The following is a 25,054-nucleotide window of genomic DNA, read 5'->3' as shown; positions in this document are numbered from 1 at the left end:
CCCAGCTTGTATTTATTCTTTTATTCACAAAGCAGATTTTCAGTATCCACTGGATAAATAAACCTTCAGGATAAGAACAAGTGTCAATATATGCACAACACTGAAATTCGGAGATCCATTCTCACCAGCCTATATGTGACTTTCAGAGACTAAAGAAAAAACAAAAGTCACAGAGAAATAAAGATTATTGTGGATATATTTGTACCTTCAGTTAGAACTATAGCTCTGCTTTCTTGAGATTTAAAAAAAAGGCCCACAGTTATATGTCAGCAACAAAATGTTGAATATGATTTCTAGAAGTCCTCAAGTACTCAGACCACCAAGGGCAAACTTGACAGGACTCAGGCATCTCCATTCAATCAGGGTATGGCTTGAATGTTGGTGGAAACAAGCTAGTTAAGTTTCTAGTGACAGTTTTGTTTCCCCAAGGTCCTTCTACATTTTCATTTCTTTTTTCTTCAGTTTTAATATTTTTTATTGAAGTATAGTTGATTTACAACGTTGTGTTAATTTCTGCTGTACAACAAAGTGATTCAATTATACATATTTTTTCAGTTTTGACATTTTTTATTGAAGTATAGTTGATTTACAATGTTGTGTTAATTCCTACATTTTTATTTCTTGAATTTGAGGAACAGGAGGCAGAAAGCAGCAGTCCGTTAATATGAAAGAGACATATTATCTATTCTTCCTTAAAAACCCCACCCCATCCCAGACCAGCCCAGTCTAACGTTGCAAGGCATGGCTTCTTAGAGTAGAAAATATCCAGCCATCCTGGGAATCTCTCATATCTGTTGATGAAATCTGAGCTATGAACACTAAACAGAGAAACTCCATGATCATGGGGTTTGGGAGTGGGAACTATTATTTTCTACAAATTGAAGGTAAGCCCCTAGATGCAAAACAACTGACAACTAGTAACCCAGCTGTGAGACATCCATTTGTAGAAACTGATATATTTGAAAATTACTTTACTAACCACCTGACCACTGGAAATCCAGAAGAAGGCTGGTTTCTGGAGACCTAATCTGGTCACCTGCTTTCCCCCACCTTCTCCCTCTCTTTAAGTCAAGATAATGAAAGAGACCTCATAGAGGGGGATTCCTCAGGCTGTTCTTAGACACATCCATGTCTAATTAGTTTGTTGGCTGTTTAATCCTTTACAAGACATCCTGTATTATCCTAAGGACTTTTAGTGATGTAACTGTCATAGATAAGGCCTTGGAATGGCAGAGTTGGGGAAGATGTAGGTGGAGGAAGACATCACGCAGATTCATCGTGAACGTCTACTCATGCACTTCTGGGTGACTGGGCCAGGACACAGTTGTCCCCTGACATCTGAGCAGGAAAGGCTCATGGGGAAAGTTACCAAGTTAACAAAGTTTGGGCACCCTCTATCCTTGCTGGAGACCTTCTTCAGGTATCGGTGTTTCCAAGCTGGTGCTCACTGCCTGGTCGCCTTGTTGCCCTGGCATCGCATGACTTCTTGACCTTTTTCCCTGTGCCATCCCCTCCTCTAGCCTCAGTCTTGGCCTCCTTCTCCATCAAAAGACAGAATGCAACTCAGCAAGCACCTACTACATGTCAGTACTGCAATAGGAGTTGCAAGCACCTACTACGTGTCAGTACTGCAATAGGAGTGCCCGTATCTGCACACCCAGTATCTGCACTCCAAGGGCTCTTTCTGTAATAAAGAAGATGGCCCCATGAACATCCCCAATGAAACTTACTAAGTGCTGTAATCATTATGTAATGAGGCTCATGCGACCTCAGAGGAGAAAATGACCGAGTTTGCCTGGGGAAGCTGAGACTGCATCTGAGAAAAGAGGCCATGTTAGGTGGATCTCAAAGAGTGACTAGGAGCTGCCAGAAGACCATTCTAGGTGGAGGAAAGACCACTCCCAAGGTCAAAGATGCCTAAAACAGCACCTCTCCCAGTCTCTGCAGAAATTGCCGGAAGGGGCAGCCAGAGGCCACCCAGCTGTTTAGTGGAAGAGCTTCGGTCAGAACCAGCTCTCCTCACGGCCAGGCCGGTGGACTTTTCATTACCTGTTCTTGGAGGTGTTCCCTTTGGAATGCAGTCTCTACTGGGTAAAAACAAATCTGACAAAAGATTATGTGCCCACGTTTTATCTTTAAATTTCAGTTTCTCTTTTCACACTATAGTGTATCTTGGATAATAAAGTTTTAAATTACAATTTAAATTTCTAACTATTCCCCACCCAATCTTGAATACAATTGACTCTGCTAGAATGTTTGTTTTACTATGTTTTCTGACAGTTTGGAGCATAAATGAATTCTGATTTGATAAAAAGGCCACCAGCCAGCAGCGTGAGAAGAGGGGAAGGGCAAAGATGGGCTATCTCATGTTCTCTTTTATGTTAAATGCAAAATAAAACTTCAACTCACCATACAATGCCTTCTAAAGTTCAACTCCTCACCATTTGAGCTCAATAAGCAAGCTAATTTACCAATTGAAATAAAATTCTGATATCCCGCTTTGTAGTAATATATGTTAATCTTTAGATTAATAGAAGCTTGTTTATAATAGTCCTGAATATGCCAACAACATTCCTCTAACTTAAATCTGAGTTAAATCTGCATATGGATGGATACAAATTCCTGTCCACCTATACATTTTTTCTATTCTGTTAAGTGTATCATCTAGACCAATAAAAATATAATGCAAGACACGTGGAATTTAAAGTTTTCTAGTAGCCACATTTTAAAAAGTTTTAAAAAATCAGGTAAACAATGTCATAATACATTTTATGTGATCCAATATATCCCAAGTATTGTCATTTAACCATGTAATCAATAAGTGAAATATTAATGAACTATACTGTATTATTTTTATTGTTTTTGTTCTCTCTTCAAAAAATGATGGGTATTTTACCCTTACAGTCCATGTCAATTCAGACACCAAATTTTCACTGGTTAAAGTGAAATAAGTGGGAAATAATCCTACCAAAACAGTAAAGTTGTGTTTATTGGAAAAAAATCACTAAAATTAAATAAAATTTAAAACTCAGTTCCTCTATTGCACTAACCATATATAGTTGGTGCCTACCATATTGGACAGTATAGATCTAGAAGTTAGAGTGATGGCAAACAAGACTATGGGAAGCATTAGTATTTACTCTCAGTAAGGCATGAGGGATTATTTATAAGAAGGGGTCAGAGAGTAAGCATTTAAAGGTAGTAGAGTCTTAAAAATATGAACTTTGGAGTTAGACTTGAGTATCTCTGTTGCTCTTTATCTGTGACCTCTTCCCACTTCAGTTTTCTTATCTGTAAAGTAATAATACCTGCATTATTGGGCCCTTAAAATTAAATGAGATAACCTAAATAGTGGGCTTTGAAACCTAGCACATTCCAAAGGTTCAATAAATTATAGCTCAATGCACGTATGGAAGTCATGAGCTCTGTTTGCATTTGAGTGTCAGGAACCCTCTGAGGGAGTTAGAATTTAATTAATTATTCGTGGGATGTAAGGTGGAAAGAAAGAGGAACTGTGGCATTTTTTATAAATTTTATTGCATTATAAATTATATATATAGAAAAGTGCACCAATCGTAAGTATAAAATGGATTTTCACAAAACAAACATACCCACATAACCAGCACCCAGATCTAGAAACAAAACAGAGCATCTCAAAGTTCTCTCCATGCTCTCAACAAAAGAAACCACTTTCCTGACTTCTAACACTACAGGTTAGTTTTGTCTGTTTGTAAATTTCATATAAATGGATTCATACGGTATGAGTATATACATGTCTGACTTTTTTCTCTCGACCACATATTTGTGAGATTTTCCATGCTGTTGTGTGGGACATTAGTTTGTTTTTTCTCACTGATGTGTTGAATTCTACTGTATATGTATTGATCCATTCTACAGTGTGTGGTTATTTGGGTTGTTTCTAGATTCGGCCTATGGCAAATAGACCTGCTATGTGCACTCCTGTATGTGTCTTTTGGTAATGGGTAAGCACTGGAATTTGAGTTTTCAATCTTGGACTTGTTGAGAACAGGAGATTCACCCATCCTATCATTTCATGAGCAGGAACCTTGGATAAACATAAAGAGTTGGAGGACCTTGTAGCTGAGTTCCTGAATGTAGAAGCTGCTATGGTCTTTGGAATGGGATTTGCAACGAACTCAATGAATATCCCTGCACTCGTTGGAAAGGTGAGAATTTGTTAACATAATTGTCTTCTGCTGTGTTATTCCTAAGACATAACTCTGAGCAGGTCCTTTGTTAGATGTATGACTGAGAAGTTTCTTTTCTTAGGCTTGGATCTTCAGCTTTTTGAATACATGTACTGTTACCGACCAGGATGCCTGGCCTCCTTAATTGATAGAAATTGATAAGAGGCCAGACAAGAGATTCAGGCAAGGCTTTATTGGGGCCCCTGCTGCAGCAGCGGGGGAGCTCGCCCCCAAGGAGGGGGGTGAGCTAGTTCCTCATATGGGGTGAGGGTAGGGGCAGGCCCCAGGGTAAGGCCAGAGGGGTGGCTTAGGAGGTTTGCCCACCGCTTTGGTGGTGTTGTGTGCAAGAGGCATATGCGGTACCCTGCTTTTGCTTCCGGCTCTTCAGAAGTGGCAGTTGGGTTTTTTGGTCTTTTTGAATCTTGCCCATAATTTGCCCCAACTGCACAAGCACACAGTTAATTTTAGTCCCATATAGTTTCTTTGTATTTTGTTGCACAAGGAGATAAAGAGGTTTGTCCAGGTACAAGCATTGCAGCAAAGGGTCCCAGGTCCCAGGTCCCAACCTGTCTAAGTACCAGCTGAGTCCAGCAAATCTCTTCATCATGATATCTGGTTATAGAATTGCAGCCCTAGATGGGAGTCAAGATTCCTCTTCAGTGACAGTTTTACAAAATCAATTAAATTTTTAGGCCCCCGAGTCACCATGTTCAGCATAACAAATGCTTATTAAGCATTTATTTTAACAAAACGTTTTTCTTGTGTTATTTGTCCCTTTATTCATTCAATAAGTCACTTATTGAGAATCTACTGTGTTCTCATATGAGGCAAGTTACAGAGTATACAGAGATGAACAAGACCTTTGCCCTGTAAATTCATGTAGTTTCTAATGGGGGTAACAACACACCAAGTAACAGAATAAATACCACAGAAAAGGGGTGCCCGTAAATGGGGAAGGACAAAAGAGTTGTCCCCCAACTCTTCTCGAGAAAGGCTGAGATGCTTGTGCAAAGTAGGTGACATGAGAACAGAATCTGTTACTTATCTGTTTAGATAAGTAAGTTATTTTCTTAAGACAAGGAAGAGTGAGCAGCCTGTGTGAAGCACTGAGGTTTGGAAGAATTAGAACGTAGGAGAGTGGATGAAGAAGAGACCAGAGGTGAAGGCAGTTACCAAACTGTAAAGAGCCTTATAGTGTAAATCATGCTAGAGTGTTGGGAATTCTCCTGGAGAAAAATGAAGAGTTGGTTTGTTCATTTTAAGTAAGCAAACGCCATAATCAGATTTATGTTTTTAAAAATCTGACTCAAGACAACTAATATAATGCAGTGTATGATCTTTGATTGGATTCTGCATTGAAAAAAATAGGAAAGGAAACATCTGTAAAAGGCATCGAGACATTTTTAGGACAGTTGGAAAAATTTGGATTTGAACTGTATATTAGATGATAGCATTGTATTAATGTTTAATTTCAAAGGTGTGATAATTGCATTGTGATCATGTAGGAGAATGTCCTTTTTCCTAGTAGACACGTGCTAAAGAATTTCAGGGTGAGCTATCATGAGGTTTACAAGTAACTCTCAAATGTCCACCAAAAAAAATTATAAATACACACACACAATGTCTGGGGTATGGAGATGTGAGAATTTTGCTGGCTTTGCCTCAAAAACTTAAAAGTGTATCATGTGTGAGATTTCTAAAATATAAGGGAGAACTCTAAGATTCTGGGTGGCCATAAAATAAAGGTCTTTATTTTTAATTTTTTTGCATGTCTCTGCATTTTGAGTCTACTTGAGCAATTTCATAATTTAGAAATCTTTAACTTAATATAGAAAAATAATTTTACAAACAGTAACTTATATAAGCAGTAAATTAGAGTGACCTTCTCTCCTTGTCTCAGACTGAATTGCCATCCATACTTTTCCAGATGCAAAGTTTTTAACTGTAAAGCAGTGATGCCTCCGTCTACATGGATGTTAACATAGTAGGGAATGAGAATCAGAAAACAAGAGCTTGAAATGTTTTGCAGAAATTATCCCAGCCTACCAGCAAGAGTGCCCCGAAACCATTCCAAATAATCCAGCATGGGACTGAAAAGCCTCAGCAAATCCACAACCCACCCAAAATCATGTTAGTTTTCCTGCCAACCATCAATCCTTTAGACTCTACCCGTTGCTTAACCAAGATCTTGGATGACCTCCTCTGCTGAAAACTATATGCAAATGTTTCAAAAAGGTGTTAACCCTTAACAGATCCCCAACTCCATCAGCAAATTGCTCTAGAGGATTTTATCCACGAAGACACCAGTTTAAACTCTTGAACTTTTAAAATTAAAGAGGGTTTTGGAGAATCTGTGTTATAGATCTTAAAGTGAGTTCCTGTTCCCACATGTTGTTTTCCCTTCATTTTATTTATTGGCCTATGTTTCATGTGCTTGTTTTCTACCAGGGATGCCTCATTTTAAGCGATGAGTTAAACCATGCATCTCTTGTGCTTGGGGCCCGACTCTCGGGTGCAACCATAAGGATCTTCAAACACAACAGTGAGTATCAGTGCTTTTATCCAACAGATATCTCTTGCTTCTAGACAAAAGTAAAGATTATTGATGGGGCTTAGTCCTTGCTCTTCGACCTGGGAGCTTAGCTAATGAAACACAGTCATGTTTATACTCACTACTGGCTTGTTAACCTCTGGTGACCTGGAACAAATGGTTGAACTGCATTAAACACCCAGATTGCTAAGTGTAACCCAAACACATTAGTGTCTCTGTCAGTAGTGATCTTCCAACGCGGCCTCTGAAGCCATGACTGAGCTCTTAGACTGCACGTAATTATCAGAAGTGTGATAATGCCTCCTCTTTTGTAACTCTGCCTTGAGAAAGTTTAAAGAATTAAGTTTTTTTTTAATTTATTTTTTCATTGAAGCACAGTTGATTTACAGTGTTGTGACAATTTCTGCTGTATAGCAAAGTAACTCATTTATATATGCATTCTTTTTTATATTCTTTTCCATTATGGTTTATCTCGGGATGTTGAATGTAGTTCTCTGTGCTGTACAGTAGGACCTTGTTGTTTATCCATTCTATACATAATAGTTTGCATCTACTAACCCCAAACTCCCAGTCCACCCCTCCCCCACTCCTCCTCCCCCTTGGAGGGCCACAAGTCTGTTCTCTACGTCTGTGAGTCTGTCTCTGTTTTGTAGATACGTTCATCTGTGTCATACTTTAGATTCCACATATAAATGATATTGTATGATATTTCTCTTTCTCTCTTTGACTTACTTCACTTAGTATGATAATCTCTAGTTGCATCCATATTGCTGCAAATGGTATTATTTCATTCTTTTTTATGGCTGAGTTGTATTCCATTGTGTATATGCACCATATCTTCTTTTTTTTTTTAATGCTTTTATTGGAGTATAATTGCTTTACAATGGTGTGTTAGTTTCTGCTTTATAACAAAGTGAATCAGTTATACATATACATATATCCCCACATCTCTTCCCTCTTGCATCTCCCACCCTCCCACCCGTCAAGCTGGTCACAAAGCATGGAGCTGATCTCCCTGTGCTATGCGACTGCTTCCCACTAGCTATCTATTTTACATTTGGTACTGTTTATATGTCCATATATACACTACCACTCTCTCACTTGGTCCCAGCTTACCCTTCCCCCTCTCAGTGTCCTCAAGTTCATTCTCTAGTAGGTCTGCGTCTTTACTCCCGTCTTGCCCCTAGGTTCTTCATGACTTTTTTTTTTTTTTTTTTAGATTCCATATATATGTGTTAGCACACAGTATTAGTTTTTCTCTTTCTGACTTACTTCATTCTGTAGGACAGACTCTAGGTCCATTCACCACACTACAAATAACTCAATTTCGTTTCTTTCTATGGCTGAGTAATATTCCATTGTATATATGTGCCACATCTTCTTTATCCATTCAACTGTTAATGGACACTTAGGTTGCTTCCATGTCCTGGCTACTGTAAATAGAGCTGCAATGATCTTTGTGGAACATGACTCTTTTTGAATTATGGTTTTCTCAGGGTATATGCCCAGTAGTGGGATTGCTGGGTCATATGGTAGTTCTATTTGTAGTTCTTTAAGGAACCTCCATACTGTTCTCCATAGTGGCTGTATCAATTTACATTCCTACCAACAGTGTATGAGGGTTCCCTTTTCTCCACAGCCCTCTCCAGCATTTATTGTTTGTAGATTTTTTGGTGATGGCTATTCTGACCAGCGTGAGATGATATCGCATTGTAGTTTTGAATTGCATTTCTCTAATGAGTAATGATGTTGAACATTCTTTCATGTGTTTGTTGGAAATCTGTATATCTTCTTTGGAGAAATGTATATTTAGGTCTTCTCCCCATTTTTGGATTGGGTTGTTTGTTTTTTTGATATTGAGCTGCATGAGCTGCTTGTAAATTTTGGAGATCAATCCTTTATCAGTTGCTTCATTTGCAAATGTTTTCTCCCATTCTGAGGGTTGTCTTTTCGTCTTGTTTATGTCTTCCTTTGCTGTGCAAAAGCTTTTAAGTTTCATTAGGTCCCATTTGTTTCTTTTTGTTTTTATTTCCATTTGTCTAGGAGGTGGGTCAAAAAGGATCTTGCTGTGATTTATGCCATAGAGTGTTCTGCCTATGTTTTCCTCAAAGAGTTTGATAGTGTCTATCCTTACATTTAGGTCTCTAAACCATTTTGAGTTTATTTTGGGGTATGGTGTTAGGGAGTGTTCTAATTTCATTCTTATACATGTAGCTGTCCAGTTTTCCCAGCACCACTTATTGAAGAGGCTGTATTTTCTCCACTGTATATTCTTACTTCCTTTATCAAAGATAAGGTGACCACATGTGTGTGGGTTTATCTCTGGGCTTTGTATCCTGTTCCATTGATCTATCTTTCTGTTTTTGTGCCAGTACCATACTGTTTGATTACTGTAGCTTTGTAGTATAGTCTGAAGTCAGGGAGGCTGATTCCTCCAGCTCCATTTTTCTTTCTCAAGATTGCATTGGCTATTCAGGGTCTTTTGTATTTCCATATAAATTGTGAAATTTTTTGTTCTCGTTCTGTGAAAACTGCCAGTGGTAGTTTGATAGGGATTGCATTGAATCTGTAGATTGCTTTGGGTAGTATAGTGATTTTCACAATGTTGACTCTTCCAATCCAAGAACATGGTATATCTCTCCATCTATTTGTATCATCTTTAATTTCTTTCATCAATGTCTTATAATTTTCTGCATACAGGTCTTTCATCTCCTTAGGTAGGTTTATTCCTAGGTATTTTATTCTCTATGTTGCAATGGTAAATGGGAGTGCTTTCTTAATTTCACTTTCAGATTCTTCATCATTAGTGTATAGGAATGCAAGAGATTTCTGTGCATTAATTTTGTATCCTGCTACTTTACCAAATTCATTGATTAGTTCTAGTAGTTTTCTGGTGGCATCTTTAGGATTCTCTATGTATAGTATCATGTCATCTGCAAACAGTGACAGCTTTACTTCTTCTTTTCTGGTTTGTATTCCTTTTATTTCTTTTTCTTCTCTGATTGCTGTGGTTAAAACTTCCAAAACTATGTTGAATAATAGTAGTGAGAGTGGACAACCTTGTCTTGTTCCGGATCTTAATGGAAAAGGTTTCAGTTTTTCACCATTGAGGACGATGTTGGCTGTGGGCTTGTCGTATATGGCCTTTATTATGTTGAGGAAAGTTCCCTCTATGCCTACTTTCTGGAGAGTTTTTATCATAAATGGGTGTTGAATTTTGTCGAAAGCATTCTCTGCATCTATTGAGATGATCATATGGTTTTCTCCTTCAATTTGTTAATATGGTGTATCACATTGATTGATTTGTGTATATGAAAGAATCCTTGCATTCCTGGGATAAACCTCACTTGGTCATGGTGTATGATCTTTTTAATGTGCTGTTGGATTCTGTTTGCTAGTATTTTGTTAAGGATTTTTGCATCTATGTTCATCAGTGATATTGGTCTGTAGTTTTCTTTGTTTGTGACATCTTTGTCTGGTTTGGGTATCAAGGTGATGGTGGCCTCGTAGAATGAGTTTGGGAGTGTTCCTCCCTCTGCTATATTTTGGAAGAGTTTGAGAAGGATAGGTGTCAGCTCTTCTCTAAATGTTTGATAGAATTCACCTGTGAAGCCATCTGGTCCTGGGCTTTTGTTTGTTGGAAGGTTTTTAGTCACAGTTTCAATTTCAGTGCTTGTGATTGGTCTGTTCATATTTTCTCTTTCTTCCTGGTTCAGTCTTGGAAGGTTAAACCTTTAAAAGAATTGTCCAGTTCTTCCAGGCTGTCCATTTTATTGGCATATAGTTGCTTGTAGTAATCTCTCATGATCCTTTGTATTTCTGCAGTGTCAGTTGTTACTTGCCCTTTTTCATTTCTAATTCTATTGACTTGAGTCTTCTCCCTTTTTTTTCTTGATGAGTGTGGTAATGGTTTATCAATTTTATTTCTCTTCTCAAAGAACCAGCTTTTAGTTTTATTGATCTTTGCTATTGTTTCCTTCATTTCTTTTTTATTTATTTCTGATCTGATCTTTATGATTTCTTTCCTTCTCCTAACTTTGGGGGTTTTTTGTTCTTCTTTCTCTAATTCCTTTAGGTGTAAGGTTAGGTTGTTTATTTGAGATGTTTCTTGTTTCTTAAGGTAGGATTGTATTGCTATAATCTTACCTCTTAGAACTGCTTTACTGCATCCCATAGGTTTTGAGTTGTTGTGTTTTCATTTTCATTTGTTTCCAGGTATTTTTTGATTTCCTCTTTGATTTCTTCAGTCATCTCTTGGCTATTAAGTAGTGTATTGTTTAGCCTCCATGTGTTTGTATTTTTTACAGATTTTTTTCCTGTCATTGATATCTAGTCTCATAGCATTGTGGTCAGAAAAGATACTTGATACAATTTCAATTTTCTTAAATTTACTAAGGCTTGACTTGTGACCCAAGATATGATCTATCCTGGAGAATGTTCCATGAGCACTTGAGAAGAAAGTGTATTCTGTTGTTTTTGGATGGAATGTCCTATAAATATCAATTAAGTCCACCTTGTTTAATGTATCATTTAAAGCTTGTGTTTCCTTATTTATTTTCACTTTGGATGATCTGTCCATTGGTGAAAGTGGGGTGTTAAAGTCCCCTACTATGATTGTGTTACTGTTGATTTCCCCTTTTATGGCTGTTAGCATTTGCCTTATGTATTGAGGTGCTCCTATGTTGGGTGCATAAATATTTACAATTGTTATATCTTCTTCTTGGATTGATCCCTTGATCACTATGTAGTGTCCTTCTTTGTCTCTTGTAATAGTCTTTATTTTAAAGTCTATTTTGTCTGATGTGAGAATTGCTACTCCAGCTTTCTTTTGGTTTCCATTTGCATGTAATATCTTTTTCCATCCCCTCACTTTCAGTCTGTATGTGTCTCTAGGTCTGAAGTGGCTTTCTTGTAGACATAATATATATGGGTCTTGTTTTTTATCCATTCAGCCAGTCTATGTCTTTTGGTTGGAGCCTTTACTCCATTTACATTTAAGGTAATTATCGATATGTATGTTCCTATTACCATTTTCTTAATTGTTTTGGGTTTCTTATTGTAGGTCTTTTCCTTCTCTTTTGTTTCCTGCCTAGAGAAGTTCCTTTAGCATTTGTTGTATAGCTGGTTTGGTGATGCTGAGTTCTCTTAGTTTTTGCTTGTCTGTAAAGGTTTTAATTTCTCCATCAAATCTGAATGAGATCCTTGCTGGATAGAGCAATCTTGGTTGTAGTTTTCTCCCTTTCATCACTTTAAATATGTCCTGCCACTCCCTTCTGGCTTGCAGAGTTTCTGCTGAAAGATCAGCTCTTAACTTTATGGGGATTCCCTTGTATGTTATTTGTTGTTTTTCCTTTGCTGCTTTTAATATTTTTTCTTTGTATTTAATTTTTGATAGTTTGATTAACATGTGTCTTGGCATGTTTCTCCTTGAATTTATCCTATATGGGATTCTCTGTGCTTCCTGGACTTGATTAACTATTTCCTTACCCATATTAGGGAAGTTTTCAACTATAATCTCTTCAAATATTTTCTCAGTCCATTTCTTTTTCTCTTCTTCTTCTGGGACCCCTGTAATTCGAATGTTGGTGCATTTAATGTTGTCCCAGAGGTCTCTGAGACTGTCCTCAATTCTTTTCATTCTTTTTTCTTTATTCTGCTCTGCAGTAGTTATTTCCACTATTTTATCTTCCAGGTTACTTATCCATTCTTCTGCTTCAGTTATTCTGCTATTGATTCCTTCTAGAGAATTTTTAATGTCATTTATTGTGTTTTTCATGATTCTTTGTTTGCTCTTTAGTTCTTCTAGCTCCTTGTTAACCATTTCTTTTATTTTCTCCATTCTATTTCCAAGATTTTGGATCATGTTTACTATTATTATTCTGAATTCTTTTTCAGGTAGACTGCCTATTTCCTCTTCATTTGGTTGGTCTGGTGGGTTTTTAACTTGCTCCTTCATCTACTGTGTGTTTCTTTGTCTCCTCATTTTGCTTAACTTATGGTATTTGGGGTCTCCTTCTCACAGACTGAAAATTCGTAGTTCCCATTGTTTTTGGTGTCTGCCCCCAGTGGCTAAGGTTGGTTCAGTGTGTTGTGTCGGCTTCCTGGTTGAGGGGACTAGTGCCTGTGTTCTGGTGGATGGGGCTGGATGTTGTCTTTCTGGTAGGCAGGTCCACGTCTGGTGGTGTGTTTTGGTGTGTCTGTGACCTTATTATGATTTTAGGCAGCCTCTCTGCTAATGGGTGTGGTTGTGTTCCTCTCTTGCTAGTTGTTTGGCATAGTGTGTCCAGCACGGTAGCTTGCTGGTCATTGAGTGGAGCTGGTCTTGGTGTTGAGATGGAGATCTCTGGGCGATTTTCACCGTTCAATATTACATGGAGCTGGGAGGTCTCTTGTGGACCAATGTCCTGAACTTGGCTCTCCCACCTCAGAGGCACAGCCCTGAAGCCTAGCTGGATCACCAAGAGCCTGTCATCCACACAGCTGCTGGTGTTGGAGAGTCCCCCGAAGAGGCGGAGTTCCCTGGGGACCAGGCACCAGCGGCAGCCGCGTTTGGGAACTCTTTCTACGCAGGAGATACTAGTAGCCGCACAATATCTTCTTTATCCATTCATCTGTCAATGGACATTTAGGTTGTTTCCATGTGAAGACTTAAGTTTTAAGTTATAGTCAGGTAAAAAGTGATCTTGTTCCTTAGCCTAAACGCCTCCTTTCACTATCCCAACCCCCCGCCCCCCCCCCCCACACACAAACCATCTAGTCAGTGTCATTGCAGTGCCCTTTCAGGCTCCTGGGTGTGAGGTTTTGTGATGAGGTCAAGGCAGCATGGGAAATATTAGGAAATACTTAGAAGGAGGTGGTGGTGAACACCTGAGTTCTCTCGTCCAGCTCTGCCCCTGACTTTTTGCATCACCTTGTGTAAATCCTTTCCTCTTTCTTATATTCAGTTTTCCAACTGTAAAATGAAGGTGTTCAACTATATGATGTGTAAGGACCCTCCTAGTTCAAAGTTCCTGATCCTAATTCTTTATCACTATCATCAGAACTCTCCTTTCTTTCTGTGTGCATGCATGTGCCCACACACACACACACACACACACACACACTTGTTTTCTCTCTCTTCTTTCTCACTGCTATTCTCTCCTGCTTTCCCTCCCCCTCTACTTTTCCCTGTTCCTCTTCCTTGGCACTCTCCCTTCATTCTCCAAGGAAGTAACAAAGATTGAAGTGAGAAGAAGAAAACAAAGAAGTGAGGAAGAATTGTTCCAGTTCTGTTATGCCCACCTCACAGAAACCTCAAACCATAAAACAATTATCCCCCAGGAGAGGAAAGCCAATGCATGGGAGCATTCCAAAGTGACCCCCCTTTTCCAACTTGTAGAGTTATTCTGATGAAAAATTTCCTCTCACTGAGTGGGGTGAGTTCTGGTTATGCCTTTACTGAACCCCCTTCAGCGGCTGTGTGAGAAGAACACTCTGGAGTGAAGTTCAGGGCCAGTAACTCTGTAAGAACCAAACTTGAGGCCCCTCAGACCTACAGCTCAACTCTGACCATTAGCTCAATGCTAATTCAAAATATGTTGACTCCATTTCTTAATGTTACATCAATCACTCAGTCTTTGCTTTCATCTCTGATAAGCCAAGTTTAGTTCCTCCAGTTCTGTTTCTTTTTCTTCATTTATCATCAATTGTCACATCCAGATTCAAATTATCTTCACAGTGCTGGGAATTCATATTTGGAGTAGACATCTTTCAGGGGTTCAAAAAATGTATTTATTAGGAGATGAAGGAAAATGCTTTTGACATTAGCACAGTGTGCTATGCTTTTTGATTCTTTGGCAAGGCAGGTAATTGGTGATCAAAAATTCTGTCTTCTTGAGGAAGGATAAAGGAAATAGTGGATAATTATTCAACTGTAGCTGCATCCATGGATATGATTAAATTTGATGATCTCACTCTTGGAGAGAAACATCTATCAATGGCAGCCACTCATTTCTTCACTCAATTCTACTGAGGGCAATGGAATGTCACAGTCCTAGTTGCACAATAGAAACTTCTAAGAATATCTATGAAAGGTCAATGACTTGGTCCACCTACAGACCAAGTGAATTCAAATACTCAGGTTGGGACCAAGGCAGCTGCATTTCTTCAGAGTTCCCCACGTGATTCTGATGCATAGTGAGGGATATAAGCCCTAATATAAGGTTATTTTCTAACCTCATTTAGTCTAAGCTGACCCTGGATCTTGCCAGTATACCCGGAGATATATCACCAGACACACGTTGTCACATTAACTATCCTCAGGCTTCCTCTCACCATGATGAGCACTTTTTTATACTCCTGGTCTAAAGTTGGTAAAGGGAGTCACAAAATGCAGAAAAAGTGTTCTAAGCCAAAACTCACTAAGCACTTATTGAACAACTTTCTGATTCAGGCACTATGTTAGGGCTTTGGAGAACTATAAAAATGATAAGGTAATAACTTAGCTAACTGAGAGCTTACAATCTAGTAGGAGGAGCAGATATATACAAAAGTAATTACCATGGGTTGAAGCGAAAAAGGGCCATGTGGTATCGCGTAGTGGTTAAGAGTAAAGGCTTTGACAAATGTACATTTTCACATCCACTGGAATAGTTAAAATCCAAAAGATGACAACATCAAATGTTATCAGAGGTGTGGAGCAATTAGAACACTCACCCATCCCATAAATGGAGTGTAAGTGGCACAACTCGTTTAGAAAACCCTTTGGCAAATCTTGTAAAGCTAAACACATCCCTATGCTATGACCCAGAAATCCCACAGCTCAGAATTCCCAGGAAAATGAAAGCATATGTCCACTAAAGTTTTGTGCAAGACTGTTTCATAGGAACTTTATTCATAAAAGTTCAAAACTGGAAACAACCCAAATATCTATCAATAGGAGAATAGAAAAAAAAAAAGCCTTATTCATATAATAGAAGACAATTCTACAATAAAAAAGGAATAAACTACTGACACAAAGTGGATGACTCTCAAGAAACATCAATTTTTAATTAAATAAACCATATACAAAAGAGTACACACAGTATGAATTTGCTTATAGAAAACTCAAACCAGATAAAACAACTCTGTGGTGATATAAATCACAACAATACTAGCCTCTCCTTGTAGGGGAGGAAAATTGGTAAGAAGAGGCATGAAAAACTTTCTGGGGTGATAGAAATGTTGTTATTTTGAGTGGGGTAATGCTCACGTTCTTATTAAAATTCATTGCATTGTGTACTTAAGATCTATACATTTCCTTGTAAATAAATTTTCCTAACTTGTTAATTATCATACAGCATATATAAATTTAAAACCATCAATTTGGTATTTTTTCTAAAAAGTATAGGCCTTGATCCAAACGTTAGTGTCCTTGTTCTATAGCCTATTATCATGTGGTCCTAGGAAAATTACTTAACCTTCTTGGATCTCTATTTACTAATTCCAAAAATAATCTCTATTATGATGCCTGATTCATGGTATGCTGGAGAAGGAATATAAAGTGCTTAGCACAATACCTGGTAATAGAAACTACTGAATTGTTTGTACCTGCTGTGTTATTATGATTATTATTATCCTCGTCATGGTCATCACCAGCGCCACTAAGGGATAGTAGAGAACATTATGGTGACCCAGAAGAATGCAGAGGTCATCTCATTAAGGGGATTGCATGAAATGCATAGCATTTGCCATAGACTTTGAAGGATTGGGAGAATTCTAATCAGGGGTGAGGGAAAGGACGTTTCAAACAGAAGACTAATCTGCAGTGTGCAAAGATAGCAAGACCCCCAAGCGTGTCCTGAGTGTGGGGCTGAACTACTGGAGAAGAGCCTTAAAATTAAGGCCTTCCTTTGCCAGTTAATGTAGAGCCACAAAGATATGTATATAAGCCAAGATGTATGTACTTCAGGAAGCAAGGAAAAGTGCCTGTGTTCTGCTGTGTGCCATGCTGTCCCTTGGAGGGCTTAGCTTTGCTCGCAGCATTTAGTAGCCCTCCCAGGTGTCCAGGGGAGATGAAAACAGAGATACAAGCAACTTTGAGTTAAAATTTTGAACAGCATCAGATGGAAAAGATGTGTCTTTATGGATTGTAAAGATCAGCTCTCCTCAAAGCAGTTCTCTTATCCCTTTAATGATTCAGGAACCAATTCGAATGTGTGTGGGGTTCTCTACACCACCAAGAAATTCTGCAACACCAGCTGGGCATCCAACAATTTAACTTAATTCTGATACTATCTACCTGGTGACGGCATCAGACTCCACAGGTCTGTCCGCATTTCAGATGCCAATCTCACGTCCAGGTTGTCACCTGTGCTTCTGAGTGACCAGCTAAAAATCAGAAGTTCCCATCACCCTCTCCTTTAGGTTCAACTAATTTGCTAGAGCAGCTCACAAAACTCAGGAAACCAGTTTACTTACTAGATTACCAGCTAACTATAAAAGGTTATAACTCAGTAACAGCCAGATGGAAGAGATGCACAGGGCAAGGTGGGTGGGAAAGCATGCAGGAGCTTCCACAACCTCTCCCTGAATCTCCAGGTTTGTTTCATCAACCCAGAAGCTCTCTGAACCCCATCCTTCTGCGGGCTTATGGAGGTCTCACTGACACAATTGATTAAATCATTGGCCATTGGCCATTGGTGATTGAACTCAATCTCCAGCCCCTAACCCTCCCCAGAGATTGGAAGGAAAGACTGAAAATTCCAACTCTCTAATCACTGGTCAGTTCCCCTGGCAACCAGCCCCCATCCTCAGGTGCTTTCCAAAAGTCACCTCATTAACATAACAAAAGACACCAATATAGCTTTCGGCACTTAGGAAATTCTAAGTGTTTTAGGAGCTATGTGCCAGGAACAGTGTAGCGGATGAAGACCAAATACATCATTTCTTATTACAAATCGCAATATCTCACCTTCTCTATCTGGATTTCATTTGGAATTCAGCCCAAATTGTACCATTCACCAGTCTTCCCTTGGAAATTCTATAGAGATGATGATGATGGTAGATAGATAGATGATAGATAGTTAGGTAGATAGGTAGATAGATAGATAATAGATAGATGATAGAATGATAAAGTAAATGGGATTCAGTGTTAATAGACGAATCTGAGTAAAATGTATCTGGGTGTTCTTTGTAGTATTCTTATTCTTGCAAATATTTTTGTTAAGTTTGAAATTATTTTCAGACAAAATTGTAATTCCTTAACCCTTTGCCGAAATTATAATTCAAGGATTTCATTTTATCTTCCAATTTTACACATCTCTTAAAACACTCAGTAACTTAATCCTCATGCTCTCTCTTCATACCCCCAGAAGACAGATAACAGTTTTTATCTATATCTTTACAATACGTGTTTGCTGTGGTTATTTTATACCAGCAAATAGCACTTATTGAGAATTTACTCTGTGCCAGATGCTGAGCTAATAACCTTCTTTTATGTATTTATTTAACCCTGTGGACGGTCCTCATTTACAGGTGAGGAGATTCAGGCCTAAATAGGTTGTTGAATACCTGTCCAAGATCATAGAGCCCCTCAGTGGTGAAGCCTGGCACTGTCTGTACAAATCCTGCTTTTCCCAATTAAGAATAGCATGCGGTGAGGGTCAGAGTCCATCATTTAATCCATGACATTCTGTTATGCATGAACTGCTGTGGCTCTTTAGTTCTCTGTGGGAGGTAGAATAATGGTCCCCCAACATGCCTGTGTCTTAATCCCCAGAGCCTATGACCATATTATATTTTGTGATAAAGGGGAATGAAGGATCCAGATGGAATTCAGGTTGCTACTCGGATAATCTTAAAATAAAGAGATTGCACAGGGTCCAGGGTAATCACAAGGTCCTTAAATGTGGAAAAGGGAAACAGAAGAGTGAGTGTCAGAGTGATGCCACGTGAGAAAAACTTCAAGCCATTGCTGGCTTTGGAGATCAAAGAAACCACAGCCAATGAATGCCAGAAGCCTCTAGAAGCTGCAAAAAGCAAGGAAATGGGTCCCCCCCGACCCAGCTTCCAGAAAAGAAAGCACCTCGACTTGGTTTTAGCCCAGTAAGACACATTTCAGAGTTTTGGCCTCCAGAACTGTAAGATAATTTGTGTTTTGTAAAGCCCTACGTTTGTGTTAATTTTTTCCAGCAGCTGTAAGAAACTAATACACTTTCATTCTCGGGTACACAGATCCCTTGTTCTCACTCACTAATGTGCTCAACAGGACTTTTACCCATGAACAACTCTCCCTGCTGTTGTATTTACACCACAGAAACAGCCACCTTTGAGAGCAAGGCTACCTCCAGGGTCCTTGAAACGACTTCTCACTTGAGAGGTCCTGGAGGTGAGATGGCATATGGAGGGGAAGATAATTAAATGGAGTCCTAATAGCTAAGGCATCAGTTGCTGCTGGCGCTCTTTCTTGCTTTACTATTCCCAGGATAATACTAAACACCTCAGTAAACAATGATGCTTTAATCCTTAATACATATCCACGCAGATTAAAATGATAACGTGGAGATTTTTTGAAGGATCTGGAGAAGATGAAAGTTACCTTCCTATGTGTACAGCAGGCATGCAACCAGCCCAGATAGGAGCTAATAACTTATGAGACGGAGTTTAAGAATGGCTTCCTAAACTGGAATGTTCTTAAACATCAGGATTACGGGATTTTATACAACCACACTTGCTCTGCTTTCCTGGACTTTGCTCCACCTGTGTCCTCTGCTTATATCTTAAGGATACTCTCCTGACTTTGGGGGGAGAAGAGGTCCTATATTTACGTAGATCAATACTAGAGGATACCCACTTGTTATTTAGAGCCATAGTAAATAAATCAGAATTCTGGGCCCTTAAATTTTTGCATTCTGTATGCGAAAAATATACCCGAAGTGTAGTCAAACCATTGCAGACCATCATAATAAACTTTGAATCCTATGTGACCTGGATTGACCAACAACTTCAAGCGATTCATCATTTCTTTATTTCCCACAAAATCAGAATGAGGAACTGAACAAAATCAGAACACGCAAAAGCTATACTCTCTAAGGAAAAGTAGACAACTCAGAAGTGCAGTTTTAGCAGAATTTATCACCAGGGATTATTTCTTCCTGGATTGCAAATGTTGCAATTACAGTCAGCCCTCCATTTCTGCATGTTCCACATCCACCAGATTCAACCAACTACAGATGGAAAATATTTGGGAAAAAAATTCCAGAAAGTTACAAAAAGCAAAACTTTATCGCATGCTGGCAGCTACTTACACAGCATTTACATTGTATTAGGTATTATAAATAGCCTAGAGATGATTTAAAGTATATGGGAGGTTGTGCGTAGGTTATACGCAAACACTATGCCATTTTATATAAAGGACTTGAGCGTCTGCAGATTCGTGTGTCCACAGGGGCTCCTGAAACCAATCCCCCCTGGATACCAAGGGACGACTGTACTGAGATCCAAACTCTCATTTATTCAGCGTTCACTGCTGCCAAGCACTACATTAAGCCCTTTGTATAATCAACCGTTTAAATTGAACAAAAATCCAGATTCCTGTTTCTCTTCATTATTCCTACTTATTAAGAGAAAACAATGCTCAAAGTGATTGAATGACCTGCCCAAGGACACACGCATGACATATGGTGATGAGAGTCAAAATTCAAACCCAAGTCTGTTGCTCTTGTCTTGGTTCATTTCCCCTAGGAGCAGACCTGAGACATGGATGTGAAGGCAAGTCGTTTATTTAGGAAGTGATCCCAGGACGCAGGCAGAGAAGCAGGGGATGAAGACAGAGCAGGGGAGGCGGCCAATAAAGGGCGTGTTGTCAAGCATGTTAGCACAGTAAACACCTGGAGCTCAAGCTTACTAGGAAACTCTGGGTGCCAGTATAGACATGCCTCAGTGTTATCCCACCTGAGGGGTGGGAACTGGGGTATTTATGCACCAGTGCCCGCTGGTGGTTGGTTGAGGGCTGTCCTGACTCAGGCTGAGTATGCTCCCACAGCCAGAAAAATATGTCTTGGACAAAGAATTGCCTGTGTCTGCAATAAGGAGCTGGGCTGAGAGGATTCAGGTACCTGGACAGCTCTAGACGGCACTCTTACCCACTTGCTAAGTCCGGCTACTGCCAGACCACATGTAGAACACAGAGAGCTGTGGGTTCTTGTGTGAAAATCAATCTAGCGTGATGCCTTATCCTGTTAGTAACATGAATCTTAACTCAGAAGCTGAAGTTTGGCCTCTGAATGCCTCTGGCTACGTGCTGATAATATCTCCTTGCACTTTCTACTTTGGGCAGCTTCAGGGAAATAGCCAACCCTTAGTTTGCCTTTGTGACTCATTGGTACCACAAAACAGACTCTCCAGCCATTTTACAGCACAAGCCGAGGCATCATCTCCAACCAGGGACCCACAGGCTTGGTCTGCTTCATGATTCTGGTGCATTGAGGAAATGGGTCCAAGCACCGTGGGGTACCCGGAGGCCTTTGCTAAACATGTCCTCTGGGCTGAGTATATTAGCACCCTGAGAATTCAAGGACCTCAAACCCTGGGCGAATTTTAACTCTCTGGAAAGGTCAACCACTTCTTTCAGAGATTTGGGGAAATCAGAACTGAGTTATTTTTTTCCTGTAACTGCTCACTTTACTGGTAAATGCTTACGATGTAGATCCTAGAACCATGTTTCCCAGTCTTTAAGGTACAAGGAGTCACCGTGGGGGTTCTTGTTGAAATGCAGACTTGGATTTGGTGGTTCTGGGCGGGGGCCTGAGCACCTGCATTTCTGACAAACTCCCAGGCGATACTGATGCGGCTGGTACAAGACTGTACTTGGAGCAGCAAGGCTGTAGGTCATCTCTGGACTCAAGTGAGTCACAAAGGGCTTCTTGAGCTGGTCTTGAAGAGGAGAAGCAGTCTTTTGAGCTAGGAGAGTTGCCATAAGGTCAGAGGAATGAGCAGGCCAAGAATTTGGAGTGGTTTAGGGGGAAAAAAAGTGGAGAGGAAGAACCAGGATTCTATCTAGAGGCATTTAAAGGCCAAGAGGAAGAAGAACAAAGGATGCAGTGTTTGTGGGAAAACTCTGAGCCCTACCTCTTCTGCGGAGTGAGGGCTCATGAGTGTCATTTGAGTGGAAGGTCAAACCTATAAACATCACTTAGATTACTTTACAAGCCACAACATTTTCAATCTCAAGACTCCTGAACTAGGTTGTTTAACAAATGAAGCAATTGCCCCTATATCTTTGAACAGTAAGAGTATTCAACCCTTGTTGTAATGAAACTTTCACATGCACTCACTCCTTTTAGCTCCAACTTCACAAGGAGTCACCTACCGATTATCCCCTTTTTACAGATGAAGAAAGAGGCACAAAGTGGTGAGGTGACTTGTTTAGAGACAGCTGGAAAGAGGCAGAGCTGGGATTTAAATAGAGGAGGTCTGACTTCAGAGTTCCAACTTCTAAACACAATGAACTTTGATCTCCTTTCCACTCCCTGCCTCCCCCAGATGGTAGAGTGATGCCTCCATCTCCCATGCAACTGTCCCGGGTCAGGGCAGTTGGGTTAGGCGGACGCAGCCAGCATTCACTGGGCGCCCTTGACTGCATCCTGACCTGAGACACAGGATCCAGGTGCTGAGCCCTGGGCTCCCACAGTGCTCCCTGAATCAAGGCTCACCTTCCTGCACTGACCCCACTCCCCAGGGATCCTATTCAGCATTCTGTCTAGTCCCACAGGCCGTTCTCTAAGGATCAGAGCCCTCCATGCTTCATCAGGCCCAGAGTCTGAGTTCATGGGACACTCTGTCCCCATGCATTAGGCTCTACCCATTCTTCACCTCATGTGCCCAAGGCCAGAAATTTCTGGGATGACCCTCTCCCCTGGGTAAGTAGGTCCTGCCCCTAGCACCTACCTCATCCTCTGCCCAGCCCAGCTCCTCTGCTCCCAGCTGCCTTTTGCCTACTTCCAGGAAGCTCACCTTGCTTCTTTGACCTACAAAAGGCCACGTGACACCTGCAAACATATTTGCAGACCCATTCAGAAGACCTGAACCAAAGTATGTATCCAAACTGCCTTGCAAAACTGAAGGCACCCATTTTTCTTTCTTTTTTAAAACTTTTTTTAAATATTTATTTATTTATTTGGTTGTGCCAGGTCTTAGTTGTATCAGGCGGGCTCCTTAGTTGTGGCATGCAAACTCTTAGTTGCGGCATGCATGTGGGATTTAGTTCCCTGAACAGGGATCGAACCCATGCCCCCTGTATTGGGAGTGCAGTCTTGTCCACTGCGCCACCAGGGAAGTCCCACACCCATTTTTCAATGCATCAGAAATGCCCTCATTGATCTCATGGAGGAGACTCTATAAATGTCACTTTGAGAGAAATATTTGCTTTGCTGGCCAGAACTGGACATTATGATTATGTTTTCCCCCAAAGGCTACACAAGGGGGCAGTTCCCCACAAACCATCTTAAAAATAAGAATAGTTTATCATCATTCACAGTTGTTTAAGTACCTACTGCTTAATAGTTCACATTTGGGCTCAATATTGAAGGATGAAACTGATTATCCCTGAAGGAACACGAAGAACAGGAAAAAGATGGGGGGAGGGCAAGGAATTAGAGTAACAAGTAGTATTTCTTCATCATCCAAACATCTTTTCACTTAAGAAATAGCTGTTGAGTGTCTATCCTGTGTAGGCATGAAAAGATTTTGGCAAGAAGCCCACAGAGCAGGGAACAAGAGGACATATCTAAATGCAGGTGGAGGCAGGTTTCCTGGAGCTCTGAGCAATGAGGGTGAACCAGCAAGCACACTGGGCAGCACAAGGAAAGTGGAGGCTGCCCTTCAGCCCTGAACACGGGCCCTAGATGGAGAGCAGGGCAGGGCACGGAGGGATGGCCAAGTTCTCGTGTCTCAACAAAAGCTCAGTTGCACAAGAGATGAGGAAAGAGGCAGCCGAGGCAGGAGAAACAGTGTTTTTGCTGTACAGGAAAGTAAGAAAGAAGCCAGAGACCTAGTTCTTATCTTTAGGAAGACACTTTTTGAACTGCACCAACCTCCCTTCTGAGAAGGTTACGGCTTCCTTGTTGACTTGGGCTCTCTTCTCACAGGACTGTATGTGTAGTTTCCACAGATCCCGGGGGCTTGCTGACATTATGAGGGTTTTGAATTTAAGGACAGGTGCAGGAACAGGCTCGCAGAGCGTCATTGTCACCTAAGCCTGATTGGAGCTTTGGGCATATAGCTGGACTCTCCCTGGGATTTAGTAATTCCCTAACCTGTGACAAACCAGGGCTGCTTTGCACCAGAACGTGGACCCCAGGCCATGTCTCATCACCCACCATGCCGGCTCCCTCCTCTCAGCCCATCACAAACCACAGGACCCCGCCTCGATGAGCCAGACTTGGTGGTGAATAATGTCTAAGGCGTTGTTGGTACTCAAATTTGTGGTGATTACAAATCCACAGTGTGTCATTATAACTTTGTAACATGATGGTACAGTTAGCACTGTGTGAGTGCATCTTGATGGCATCAACTGTATTCTTTTAATTTCTGTATCTCAGGATTTTCTGTATACTCCAACAAGAAGCTGGTTTGTTTGGGCTTAGGGTCTTTTTTTTTTTTTTTTTTTTCGGTTGTTATTGGTTTTACAAACCTTCTGGCATGAGTTTGCTTATCTGAAAAAAAAAACCAAAACCTAATCGTTCAGAGGTGTCATGAGGATTAACATAATGTGGGTATAAGTGCTTTAATAAGCATCATTATTTGAAAATCCCTTGCAGATGTTAGCATGTGATTTGCTGAAACTGTAGAACCTCATAAGGCCTGCAAGAACATAAACCACAATCCCCTGAATCCTATAGGTCTGTGACCCACACACTGTAGAATTATAGAGCAAGGACCTAAAAATCAGAAACTACCAGATGTTAACATGGGTCCAGAATCCCACAGTGAGTGAAGTCATATCTTTCTCTGTCTAGCTTCTGTGATTCTAAGAGGTTAGTGAGTTTGTCTCCCATGGCAGAACAATGGCTGATTGATCTTCCCTTTGCTCAAGGATCCCAGTGTGTGGACACTGAGGGTTTTCTGAAGTTCTGCTAAAAGCTTCTCCTCATCGAACTCTCCATTCATGACAAACACGATGAGTTCCTGCCATCTGCAAAATACAAAAAACACATCAGGGTCTTTTGCAGGCTTGTTTTCTGTCCTGCCTGATAGTAAAAGAATGGAGAGAAATTTATCTCTTTAGTGGGGTTCATTTAAACTCCCAAACTCAGGCTCTAACATGTATGTGACCCTC

General features: G+C 40.2%; 1 protein-coding gene across 1 annotated transcript in view; it reads left to right on the top strand.

Moving 5' to 3' along the window:
* Nucleotides 1-25,054, top strand: part of SPTLC3 (serine palmitoyltransferase long chain base subunit 3) — a gene marked incomplete at both ends in the record, with an annotated part of 125,259 nt that overhangs the window by 44,575 nt on the left and 55,630 nt on the right. The window contains 2 exons of the mRNA XM_082671639.1: nt 4,063-4,187; nt 6,657-6,750. Coding sequence (XP_082527765.1) covers nt 4,063-4,187; nt 6,657-6,750 — 219 coding nt within the window. The remainder of the gene's footprint in view (nt 1-4,062; nt 4,188-6,656; nt 6,751-25,054) is intronic.

Source organism: Grampus griseus (genome assembly GCF_964374135.1).
Source record: "Grampus griseus genome assembly, chromosome: 14".
Classification (NCBI taxonomy): domain Eukaryota; kingdom Metazoa; phylum Chordata; class Mammalia; order Artiodactyla; family Delphinidae; genus Grampus; species Grampus griseus.
This window is presented reverse-complemented; position numbering and strand designations above follow the sequence as displayed.